Source organism: Channa argus, chromosome 16 (genome assembly GCF_033026475.1).
Source record: "Channa argus isolate prfri chromosome 16, Channa argus male v1.0, whole genome shotgun sequence".
NCBI classification, from domain to species: domain Eukaryota; kingdom Metazoa; phylum Chordata; class Actinopteri; order Anabantiformes; family Channidae; genus Channa; species Channa argus.
The window spans coordinates 18,731,983-18,745,165 of NC_090212.1; the positions used below are offsets into that span (position 1 = coordinate 18,731,983).

Sequence of the window (13,183 nt, forward strand, 5' to 3'; positions counted from 1 at the left end):
TTTCTATGTTCCCACATTTTATTTTTCAAACAACATATAGAGTACTTTACACAAAAACCAAGCCATTATCTGTGTCAAATATTTACATAAAACTTTGTAGAGAGACAGAACAAAAAGATTCTTTGGATCCGACCATGCAAATCAATAAATAATGTTCCTGACAGCGCTTTGCATGGTGTTCTCAGCAATAGAAAACTCTCAGATTTTAGTTGGCTATAGATAAAACTCACCCGGTCCACACAGTTGTCAGACATGCCTAGGCAACAAGACGAGACTTTGACTCAGAGTAGGTCAGGCGCACACCATCAAATTTGCTACAGTACAGTATGCACTCATTCTGAGGCAATCCACACCATTCCAAATTTAAGCAATTGCTGAGCATGAAAGACGGAAATTAAAAAGTGAAATATGCGACAGTTTTCAGTGAAAAGCGTAGATTACGTAGAACCGCAGCATCCTCGAAGGATGAAGCACTGTACACTAAAGACCTAAAGGCCTTAAATTGTTTTTTTTCAGCGAGGCTCTTGCCACCGAGACACAACGAGCAGGAGCCTGAAGTTGACATCACAAAAGTACCGTTCTCACTCGTTTCATTCAGGCGACAGACAGTGTGCAGATGTGATCCCCTGCTTCCATTAGCAGGCCAAATCCAGGGTTTGCTCCTCTCCTCCCTCTCCCCTCCTTCTACCAGCTCTGGCTCAGGTAATAATCTGTGGCTCCCAGGACTGGCTGGCCATCTGGGGGCGACACTGTGAGATGACGGGAGGTCCGGTCGGGGTCTGACTGTCCAGGCAGAGGCCACTGACCATGTGCTGCAGGGCTGTGCCTTTTGGCTTCCACTTCTGCAGAGAGAAAGTAAAATAGAAAAACATCATTTTATCTCCATCTGTCAGGTTTGTATTATTTCCTGCTCTTAAATGATGTATAGCAGCACAGCAGGATCGAAGTGAGTAATGGGCTGAGTCAGACCCGGATTATAGTAATCACATCAATGACAGACTTGCTGCAGTCACAGTGGAGAAATCCCAGCACAGCCAGCTGGAGTGAAGGGCGGCCAGACATTCCACGAGAGAAGAAAATATTTGTTTTTGCTGATAAACTGTTCAGTATCTGTTCTAGTTGTTACCAGAATCAGCAGCGGCAGAGTGTAACTCAGTACTTACTTATATTACTTGGTCGTTTCTCCACTTCGCAATACTTTATACTTCTACTCCAGTACATGAGTTTTCAGTACAAGTTTTATTCTACTGAATTTGCTGGGCTTTAGTTACCAGCAGTGGTGGAATAAGTACTCAGATTATTTACTTAAGTACCATTACCACAATGTAGAAATATTCAGTTGCAAGTACAGGGATAATTTGGTAAAAGTACAGAGCTACCATAATTATCAGTAGTCAAGTAGTTTTTCTATGCCCAATGGCTTATTTCATGTCAATAGATATGAGATTATTTGATCGAAACGACGAAGTGTATTTTAACAAACGTATGCAGTTTTCACAATCAGGTGTTTTAAATATAATATTCACAATTTAAATGAAATTACATACTGCTGGGCGGCCTTTGAATTTCCCATCAGGGACCAATGAAGACCTTATGATTATACTGTAATTTGTATTATTAATCAGACTAGTGACCAGTAATTATGGTTATCAAATAAATGTAGTGGGCTAAAAGCTAAATATTCTGTCACTAACATGTAGTGAAGCAGAAAATGGACATTTTCAAATAAATTAGAAATACCAAATATATTTAAATACAGTATTTCAGTAAATAAACTTACATTCATTCCACTACTGACTACTAAGTACTAAAAACACGAGTACTAACATTATACTGTACAGAACAGGTAAATACTACATACTTCAAGCACCTGCAACAGTAAAGGTCTATTTAAACTTTACCACATTTTCCCACTGAGTTGCTAGTTTACTGGATCCACTAAAATGAAATATAAGAGCTTTGTATTATTAGTAACTACTAGTTAAGAATTAAAATACTTCTACTTCCTCTACAACTACATTGTTTGCTTGCAATGTGATTATTTGTTTTCTAAATATTTTTACATACTTGGTGATGTGGTTCAAGACTAGTTAGCAAAATGGGAAAAAGATCAAAAAAACTTTGAAAGGAATGATAGATACTATGAGAGATATGTGGATAACTTAACAAATTTACACAGAACTGTGCCAAAGAAGTACAAATTGAAAGAAGAATCAAATGTTGTTATTTTTTGTTGTTGCCTTTTCTCCTAATGTCTATTTATGGTTATCACCAAATTACTTACACCTTCCAAAAACTAATCACAGGATACTCAGACACGTAGATTCATTAAAGTAGCCTGATTAACTGCAGTTTTCATAATATGCAATATGTTTTTTTCAGTAACAGGTGCCACCATGAGTAACACGTTCCTGTCATTCTTCAGAAATCGAGCATTTCTTTCATCGCGTACTCATCATAGTCTATGGTCCCTGTGTGTAAAAGTGCCGGAGTGAGTTGGACAAGAAACCTGAGAGTGTCTATTAATCACCAGCCACGAGGGGTTTGTTTATTAGCGCACCAATGATATAATTAGAGCTGAACTTCCAGTCACCCTAGAGGATGAGAGTGCCAAGTCCACATTTGTGGAGCCATAAGCAGGCTTATCAGAGTGGGGAGTGACTGGGGGGGTTAATCTTAAAATCCTGCAGGGGTGAGAGTGCGTCAGTGTTTATGTGGGTATGTAACACTTACAGTTTGTGCTGTGTCTGTACTTTGTGCTACAAATTGACTAAAGGGAACAGCGGATTAAAAATCCGGATTAACAATTACTAACATATTGTGTATTTATATTGTGCTATATAGAACTCATTGTAAAGACCCCCCATATATTGGCGATAAAGCTGCAAACATACTGAGCTTTTTGAGATTTCTGTGTCTTGAAATACGACTAATTTATGCCAAAAAATTGTCAAAGAATTTACTTATGTTTTGGCATTCAGACACTGGAATGGATACGTCATCAGTAACACCCAAATAAATAAAATTCTTTCAGGAATACACTAAGATATTACTTACAAAACCCTCTAAAATAATATCACACTTTTGGCTCATTGTTAAAATAAGCCTGCGTGTTTATAGTTTCATAAACAGCACCACAAATCAAATACTTTTGTACTCTTGAATTTAGGGAGCAAGGTTGAAAAAACAAGCAAGTTTTTCCTTTCGATGAGGATTAAACACTTGGGACAAAAAAGCCAAACATCCCCCACAACATAGAACTGGGTTCTTGTTGATGGACACACTCCCAGTGAACTCTCAAAGGATTGTGACAGGCCGGCAGAGAGATGAGCGGATGGCCTGGCAAGAGTCCTGCACATTCATACACATGGTTCGAGTTAATAACTCCTATTCCAGTTTCATAAATCAAGCATGCGGCCAATGCAGGTCCACATAGGATGTGAGTGTTCAACATTCAGAGTGAGGAGCGTCAGGAAGGAACAGGGTGGGGTCTGAAGTTATGGGAGCACTTGTTCAACTGCATCTATAAAAATCAGCTGCTCTGGTTTTGGCTGGAGCTTTATCGACTGCATTGAATCATCTCGGTCTCCTGGCATCATCAGCGGTCGGGCTGCTTAGCATCTGCCTCGGAGCCACCTCTCAACTCCAAAGCTTTCATGTAGGAGTTGAGAGGTTTGAGTGAGTGGCCCATCGTGGACAAACGAAGCGCTTGATGCCAAAATGAAACAACCAGTTGGAAAAATAGAGATCTGCAGTGAACATGACTGATAGTGGAAGATTAAGCCCGTTTTTTCATGTTAACCCTTACGTAACACAAAAATGTCACAGAGCGGCTGTTTTATGAGAAAATATGCATTTCTTCTAGTAAACCTTGTCTGTGTTTCGGAACTCTTGTTTTGAAATGTATTTTGTGTCACCTGTCTGGGCTCTTTAGTGTTGCAGTGCTCCATTTTGACCTTGGACCCTGCTGTGAAGGCTGAAATGGCCAGGCAGAGGTCCTGCTGCCTGATCAGTGGTTCTATCAGCTCCCATCTCTGGAACACACAGAGAAACAGAAAACTCTTCTGAAAACATGTGATTTTGGCTTTTAATACACCAACATTTGACGCAATGCTTTGTTTAATTAGTTAACAATTATTCACAATAACTGATTTTCTGTTCTGCAGTGCAACAGGTTAAAACATTGCATAGTTGTATAATACTCATACAAAAGGTTACATCTGCGCGAAAACACTTTCTACTGTGAGTTATTGTTTGGTCACGAGCCAAGAGTGCAGCCACGGACCCTCAGGCAGAATCCTTCTGGCTCTTCCCAAGACCGAGCCCAAGACTAAAGCGGGCTGGGCTGCTGCAGTTAGGGAGCCTCAGCTGTGAAAGTCCCTGCCTGAGGATCTGACACTTGGAGAATCAGTGACATTTTTAACTAGTTAAAAAAAAAAAAAGAAAACTTTTTTTTTAGGCCATTTATTAATTAGTAGCTTTTGTGTTACTGTTGTATCTGTTCTTTCTTGTTTGCGTATTTGCATTTTACTCTGTGTCTTATATTCTAGTCCTTCTCGCCAAAATCCTATGTTGATCCACAATAGGAATTTCTTTTTCAGTTTAAAAAAAAAAAAATTGCATGTTTCATTGCATATGATTTAACTAGATGCAATCTCAAATTAACAAACTCAGATGGGTTTACTTCCTGGAGAGAGAGAAAGGTCCCTTTTCCTTAACGCTCTTAAATTGCTTTGTATTGCTTGATGACCTTAACCAGAACTACAGATGAGATGCTCCAACATAACTACTAAAAATAACTGTGATGTCTAGCTGTTGCTGTTCGCGTCATAAGTGGTTAATTTTGACTAATATGACTAAACTTACTTTCTCGTGTGATGATTAAAAAAGTAGCTTGTTTATCAGCTTTTCAGAAAACAGAAAAAAAAAGCCTGCAGCACTGTGGGATTAACATGTTGTTAATAAATATCATATTTAACAAAAGAAAAGTGCAAATGAAGGTATGTTGCCATGTTGTCACATTTTACCTTAATATGTCAAAGAAAGAACAAATTGACAAAATCCTTACAAAAGTCACGCAGTCATTAAATTCTGTACACATCCAAGCATTTACAGTGAACGTGTTTCAAGAATTGTAGATTCTTGAAATGTATTCAGTGCACTCAGGTTTTCCCAATTTAACCAACTCACTTCTAAAACCAGTTGGCTTCAGCAGGGATGAATTAGGTGATTCAATTACTTTGCAGAGATGTGTTTTTACTTTGACATGAAAAATAAAAATGTAAATTAACCATATGGTAAACGATCTTAGAGTAGAGCACTTTTCTACATATTTGTACTCAAAGAGCTTTACACTTCTCTTCTCTTCCATGTGAGGCCGGAAGAGCCGGGGATCGAACCAAAAATTGTGGGACTGGTGAATGACCGCTCTACATCCTGTGCCATAGTCACCCCATGATTTAATGTTTTAATAAAACAAAGGTGGACCCTCCCTAAGGAGGTGAATCCCTTTTACAGGCACTGTGCTTCCAACTGTGCTCTTCACTTTAACTTACCCTTCCATCAATGTCATCGGGTCAAAACCTGCACATCTTCATATATAATAATTCAGGCTCAAACTTTCTCCCCACCTGTGATTGTGGCCTGTTGGCTCCGATGCCCCTGCACTCTGCCAGGCCCAGGCCATCGGTCCCACGGGTCTCCAAACACAAAGCGCCTTGTTTCAGCACACTGGACACCGCTTCCTGCTCAGGGACTCTGAGGGAACCATTTACAGGGAGGAGCCAAAGGAAGGTCTTATTACAATAATAAAGAACAGATGGACTAAACTGACCCTTTGAGTAATTAAATCACACCACAAACTAATTCGTCACATTTCATCACATACTTGTAAAGATATACAATTACGCTTTAAGAGACCACAGTTATTAGGAAGGGAGCCTTGTTGGTGGGATACACACAGACCACTCAGAGATTCTCATCCAAATCAGATATAAATAGAAGTCTGGTTTGGAATCAAAGGTCGTGACATCCCAAGGGTTTGTACTAAGAAAGTACTGTTTAATTCTCTATGTGTGCATGTTTTCTTTTAAAATGAAATTAGGCTCAATAAATATTTCTGCCTCATTTCAACGTCTTGGCTTCCTCCAATAATCAAAAGGCACATGGTAGAACAAACGTTTCACAAGTATTCTCCATTTTAATAGTGTTTGAAGGAAACATTCAACGTTGTCACGTGACTTGTGATGATTTGTTTATCGTAACTTCTCTCTTCAATCTGTTTGTGTATGCTAAGATTAAGTCACAGTTAAGCATCTGGATGATAACAACAGTGAAACTGGATTTTATAACATTACATTACAATTTTGTGACAGTTTTTAAACCAGCCATCAAACCACCCATCAGTCTTATCCTGCAGAGGGCTTTGATAGGAGCAGGAGCTGATCCCAGCTGACACTGGGTGAGAGTCCGTCACAGAGCTGACACATGGAGACATCACACCTACGGCCAATTTAGAGTCACCAATTAAGCTAAGTGCATATTTTGGACTATCCCAGTGTTTGTGTGTGTTTCCTCAGAGAACTCCAGTTTCCTCCCACAGTCCAAAGCCATGCGTCCTTAGTTAATTGGTGACTTTAAATTTTCTGTAGGTGAGAATGGTTGTCTGTCTGTGCACGTCTCTCTGTTTTAGCTCTGAGCTAGACTGGAGACCTGTCCAGTGCCCAATGAAAGCTGGGAAAGGCTCCAATGTACTACAATAATTGACTTTTTAGCGACGTATAGGCGAAATCTTGTGTCCAACTTTTAAAATAAAAAAAAATCTTGGTTTATGCTTGATAAGGGATTATGTTTCAAACTACAATGTCAAACTGCAAAAAAAAAAGTTTTAAGTCTAAAAAAATAAAATACAATGATACATGAGTTTTGTTTTAGTAAATATACAATATAATGAGTTGAGTTAACTAATTAAATTCAGTATTTTAAGAAGTCAGAAGTTTAAAGCTTAAGAAATGCAATATTAGCAATAAAGTTCTATTTAAAGTAGACTATTCCTCTATATCTTGAATATTTTTGGAGGTTAGCTCAAATTTAATGAATACATACAATTACAGTAGCGTTGTCAGACAATATAAATTAAGCTGCTCAGTAAGAGCGACCTTGTTATTTGTGATTTTACCTCAGCTCAGGGTAGACGTTCTCCATGTACCAGCGGAAAGGTTTGCAGTTTAACTTCCGTCGCAGTGTCAGACGATCTGCGATGCTACAGGACGAAAACAGATGGGGATGTGGTCAAAAAGGACTCACAGGAAGACGAAGCTCGGCCAATAAGAATCTTTTTGATAGTTCTGAACAAGTAATAACTTATAAAGATCTCTTAACATTTTTCCCATATTGCACCACTGACACAAATAGAGCTAAGAAGTGTACAAGACCAGTAGAAAACTGACATAAAAAACTATTTCCCTTTTTAAAAAATAAAAACCTTGATCATTCGCTGGTATTGAAACTGAAGGTTTGATGTTTTTCCTTGTCATACATGAGAGAAAACTTCTTTAAGAGTGTAGTTGGTTAGGATAAAGAATGTGAAGGTAATATCTTGGGCTCCAGCAAATAATGAGACATTTCTGATATTTTACAGAAAAAACAAATATTCTTGCACAGATACAAAACACAGGAAATGGTGACATAAAGAGATTTTCCTTTAGCAATTATCATGAGTTTGATAGATAACCAAAGGTTTGTTATGGGAACCATGAAGATCTTTTACCAAATAGGCGTTCTGACTAAAACAATATGTTATCTGAGATCTAACATAAAAAGTGAGGAAATACAAACATATCCAAACCTCAGCTGTTGTCATGTATTGTACGATGAGAGAATAGGATGACAGAGGAGATGACAAACCTGCCAAAGGCCTTGCCCTGGGCTGACGGCCTTGCAGAGTAGTAGTACTGTTTGTATTCGTCCATCCACACCTCTGCAGCCCGCCGGGTGTTCCTGCATGGACGCAGTAAAGACAGTAATGACAGTGCTGTTGACATCCCTGAAGATAATGCTGAAAATAGGAGCTTTCAGTCACCAGCTTTACACTGCAAAAAACACCTGGAGGAATTTGATTGGGTTCGGAGGCTTTAAATATCCGATGATAAACTATTAAATGAGACAGTTTAAGAACAAATGGAATTTTATATTTATGCAAAACTACACAGATTTTTTGCTAATTTATGTATGCGTGCAAAAAAAGTACTTTCTCACAGCATCAAGTTTCTCTTGGGGTCCTCAATGTTTTTCTTTCCCCATTTACATATTGACAATGTTATGTGTGTGTCCAAAAATGAGTTTGATAGTATTTGTATTTAACTGTGGTTTGTAACTACAGTACATAATGTAAATAATGTACTGCAGTAATACTCACCCACATTAGAGTTATAAGATTGAAGTTACCACTTAAGTTATCCACGACAGTTATGTAATTAAGTGTGAGGTTTACATGCTCTGGGACTTAACTTCTCACTGAACTCCTCTGAATCATGTGACACTTAAGATTTTAAGGCTGACTAAAAGATTAACCTTCTTGGCAGATGGTAAATTGTTATGGTGTGCAATAACACTTTAGAGGAGACAGGTTGTCAGGTTTCTAACAGATCAACCCACTCACTTAATGTAGGTGAGAGCGTTGCCTTCTGGGAAGTCATACGGATGTCGTTTCCTAAACACGTGACCCACACGGCTGCAGGGAAGAATCTCCAAGCTTCCTCCGCACATCCACACCCGGAATGAAAGCTCTGCAGGACGACAGACACAGCTGTTGAGGAGGCATGAATGCAAGCATGTAGTTGTCTAAAGTGGTCCCTGTTTGTGTGTTTATCCACGACTCTATATGCAAAGAGCAACATCTGATCATCATCCGAATATCAGCACGGCCACGGTCACCTGATACATTATTCATGCAGCAGATGGCTATAAGCTGTAAATCAGCAGTATGAAAGCTGTTGTGGTGGATAATTTAACGCTCTGCTGCCTTGCAAATCTGAAGGACACGGTCTGCATTTCAAAAAGCAGGCCGCCGGACCTCTGCAGCATCCAAAAGCATCTGCAGTCATGCATAGCCCTGCACGCCACAGCACAACCAAATTCATGAAATTAAAACGTTAACAATTATAGCACTGTTCCACTGTTATTTTATGTGCTTCAGCGCATGACCGTCCGAACACTTCTTTAGTTTTGCATTTTTCACTCAATAGTCTAGTGTGATGAATAAGCAGATTTCACCCTATTCTTGCATGAACATAACTGTTGAAAATACATTTTCTCCCCCCCCCAAAAACATGGTAAACACAGCTGAGTTCTGGGTGGCTCTGCCAACAATGTCTGGTGGTCCCAGCACCGCACAGAAGACATCAAGCAAAACTCTTCACCTCGTGGTGGAACGAGCTACCAAGCTCTGCACGCTCAGCAAACTCACTCCCAATACTCCAAAAACCGCTGAAAACAGAACCCGTCCGTACCTACTTATGCGCTTGAATCTATTAAATAAAAATAAAAAATTCCTTCTTGCACCTCATGAAACGTAAACTGATAGGACTTTGCCTGGATGTTTGCTGAATGGCTAAACGTAAATGTAAATGCTAATCTATTCACTAAATGAAAACCCACAGGGTAAATCCTGGTCAGATCCATTATCCAGCAACATTTTCAGTTTAGAGGCAAGAAAAGCGCTAATTTATAGGCAGTATAGGGATTTGGTTCACTTTTCTAATTCAGTTTGCTTTTTATTTGGAAACTAAGTGTCTGACCTCTCATCTTATATATACAGTATATATCCTAGACTCTTTCTGCGATGGCCACATTTCAAAATTCTAAAATAATTCTATAAACCCATTTATAAAATGCCAAAATATAAGAATATGAAATTATATCTGAGGAGCTTTTATCTCAATTACACAAACAACATTATTAACAATATCAACAGTTTTATAGTCTGAACGTTGCCAGCATGGGGAAGCCTTGTTTTGTGTATGCACCTACCCCGTGGAAGATGATTATTAAGAAACAAAATATTCTGGTTCAAAATGAGCTCACCAAAGTTCTCCCCTCCCCAGATGTCCATGTGGGTGTCATACTGGCCCAGGTGGTTGAACCAGCTCTTGTCCATGACGAAAATCCCACCAGCAATAACAGGAGTTCTGCAGAATGTATAAGAAAGAATTCATGCATATATTCTGCACTTAAATCATTTTTACTTAGAAAGACTCTCACTTGTCTGTATTTTTAGTGGATTCTCTGGCTTCCTCCCACAATTCAAAGACATACATGTTAGGTTAACTGGTGACGCTTAATTGCCCATAGACGTGAGTATGAGTGTGAATGGTTGTTCCTCTGTGTTTGTCCCTTTGTGCCAGCCCTGACAAAGACCCTGCCTCTTGCCCAATGACAGTTGGGAGAGGCTCCAGCCTATGGTCACAGGGGACCATAAAAAGGATAATCAGTTAAGATAATGGACGGATGGGATCCAATATTTTACTGCTATGTTGTCACCATGACTTGCAACAGCAAGATGTGCAATGGTGCAATTGCACACGTTCTGAGAGCTACATGCTGTAGCACATTTGTTTGTGAAAATGCAGCACAAATGCACAGTATCAACTAATAAAAGGGCTTTTAGAACCTTGATGTTTTATAAATCACTAGACTCTATAATTCTAATTTTAAATACACATTACCACTTTAGTTTTGTGCTGATGTGTTAGAAATTTGAAATTTAGATCATATCACAACTTTATGTACCGGGCACCAAAGATTAATTTTGCCTCTTGGCTGCAGGTAAAATAACCTGTAAAAAGCAGGCATTACATACAGTAATCTACAGAGCAGAGAATAGGTAAAATAGGTGTTATTGGGTTGGATAAGTTCTACTACGAAGAGTATTTTCTGTATTTTATCAAGAGCTACACTACAGTATGTTTTTGCATTACTCATTTAAATATGGAAACAATGGAAACAATATTATGGGACCATCCCTAAAGCATGAAGGAAGAGGAATGATGATGAGCATTGCTGAAATACCTGATTGGCTGCGTGGGGTCACTCCTTGCCATTTTCTGCTCAATGGGAATTTGCTCCCATTTGAAGTGAAGGCTCCAGTCAAATCCTGACAATGAAAGAAAAAAAGCACAATTGAGGCAGAAAGTAAAATCTGGCCATTAAATTTACAACCATTTTTTCTAGACGTCTCGTCTAATGCAGCCAAGAAGACAGGAGCATCCTGCTGCATTTGGCTGAACTTAGTTTCAGGATTTAATAATTGCGCCCCGTTATTTATACCAGCAATGGCGACAAGCAGGGATTGGGAGCTCATATGGAGGGTTTATGAAACAGGGGTTTTCCCCCACTGCAGCTGTGTGTTATCAGCTGTTATTGTGCGTGATTTGTGTGTTGTTTTCTGACCTCCTCTCAAATCAGCAGATGCAGCCAAGTAGGCAAAGTTATCCAAGCTGATCACGTCAATGATGGGGCTGACCACTCGCGTATGGTCCTGCATGGGAGGAGAAGGACAGATGGGCTCATATTAAAGTTCCAAAATGTGATTAACCATTTCATATTTGACCTCTTTAAAATTTTATAGGTGGTTTTAACTGCACTACAAGAAAGTCAGAAAAACTGTTAACATTCCAGCCACTTTTATCCTTAACAATAGTTGCATAGTTTTTTTGTTTAAACATTTACAATACACCAGATGTTCAAAGTTTCTTATTTTCTACATTTTGAGAATTTTCTCAGTCCAGTATCATGATGTAGCTCATTGTGTTGAAAGAGTTTTCAGTGAGTTAAAACATAACATTTCAACATAGATCACAGCCAAAAAACAATACAGTTCAGCCAAATAACCTCTCTGCTTGAATGACATAAAAAGTCTCTCTAACAGGTTGTGTGACATTGTAGGTTTGCAAAGTGTCTTTTTGTGTTAAATGATCCCCCTGTGAATACTGTGCAACTTTGGAAATAAAAATCATTGTAAATAAAATGGATCTTAACATGCATCAAATATTTATTTTAGGAAAAGCTGTCGCAAAATCAGGCATTTTAGGCCACTTTAAAAAGACCCTGTAGGGTCTCACAGACCCTACAGGGTCTGATGAATGTATGGAACTAAAGCATCAGTGAATGTGCCAAACTTCCTCATCCTTCCCAGAGCTCATGGTGGACAGGAAGTCATGAGAACCTTTAAACTCCCTTCTGCCGGAGCAGTTTCAACGTAAACACGGCCGCGGACAGAACTGCTGATTGCTGATAGTTTGTGTGTGTGTGTGTGTGAAAGTTAGTTTTGTGCCAACACTGCTGTTTGCCCACAAGGCTGAGTGTGTGTGGCACACAACTGCAAATTAACACAATCTAGATGACTGTTTCCAATTAGACCCGTCTCTCTCTATGCTCCGAATTTGAATTCATTGTGAAATTTGTGTTCATTGCACCAAAGAGTGCAGGGGGAAGAGAGAATGTGAGATGCCACTCTGCCAGAAAGCAATTTGGAAAGTGATGCTTTCAACAGCTTTAAGCAATAGACTTTTATTGGGCTTTTAATGAGCCTCTGTGATTTGGCAGCGCTCAGAGAGGCTGCACTTCCAAAATGGATGTCACTGATGATCTCTTAATATCTTTATTGTTCTCTCCCTTTTAGACGTAGTGTATTACGGTGTTTACTCCTAACATCCGGCCGCTTTTCCTTTCAATACTAAAACAATGTAAAGCTTACTGCAAAGTACATTACATACAGAAGCTCTGGAATAAACCCTTTAATCTAATTAGTTATTCCTAATTTCATGTAAAGGAACAACGGAAACAGGTGTATACTGAATTTGACATTTCACATACTAAGCGACGTGTGAGACCTCTTCCCTTGCTTCATCTTCTCAGGCTGTGAGTAACAAATGAACAGAGGACACATTGTCCTGGGGGTATGGGTCAAGAGCCATTCTTCAGTTTTTCCCTCTTGAATCATGTTCTCTACTGTCCTGTATGTTATTAGACATAGGAGAAAATGACCAAGTTGGACAGAGAAAACACATTTCGCATTCACGTGTGGAAAGTTCCTTATTGGCACTTAATTACTAATTCAGTTAGAGCTGCTTCAATTGTTGTGCTGAATTAACAAATGAAAAGTGTCTCTGTGCTGCATTAAAAA

General features: G+C 39.1%; 1 protein-coding gene across 3 annotated transcripts in view; it reads right to left on the reverse strand.

The window, feature by feature from the left end:
* The window catches only part of galnt16 (UDP-N-acetyl-alpha-D-galactosamine:polypeptide N-acetylgalactosaminyltransferase 16), a 33,872-nt gene continuing 20,689 nt past the window's right edge, over window positions 1–13,183 (reverse strand). For all 3 annotated transcript variants that reach the window (XM_067478928.1, XM_067478927.1, XM_067478929.1), the window contains 9 exons: window positions 11,449–11,536; window positions 11,068–11,152; window positions 10,084–10,187; window positions 8,660–8,786; window positions 7,906–7,998; window positions 7,178–7,261; window positions 5,631–5,757; window positions 3,918–4,034; window positions 1–842 (listed from right to left, as the gene is read on the reverse strand). In XM_067478928.1, coding sequence (XP_067335029.1) covers window positions 699–842; window positions 3,918–4,034; window positions 5,631–5,757; window positions 7,178–7,261; window positions 7,906–7,998; window positions 8,660–8,786; window positions 10,084–10,187; window positions 11,068–11,152; window positions 11,449–11,536 — 969 coding nt within the window. In that variant the 3' untranslated portion in view covers window positions 1–698. The remainder of the gene's footprint in view (window positions 843–3,917; window positions 4,035–5,630; window positions 5,758–7,177; window positions 7,262–7,905; window positions 7,999–8,659; window positions 8,787–10,083; window positions 10,188–11,067; window positions 11,153–11,448; window positions 11,537–13,183) is intronic.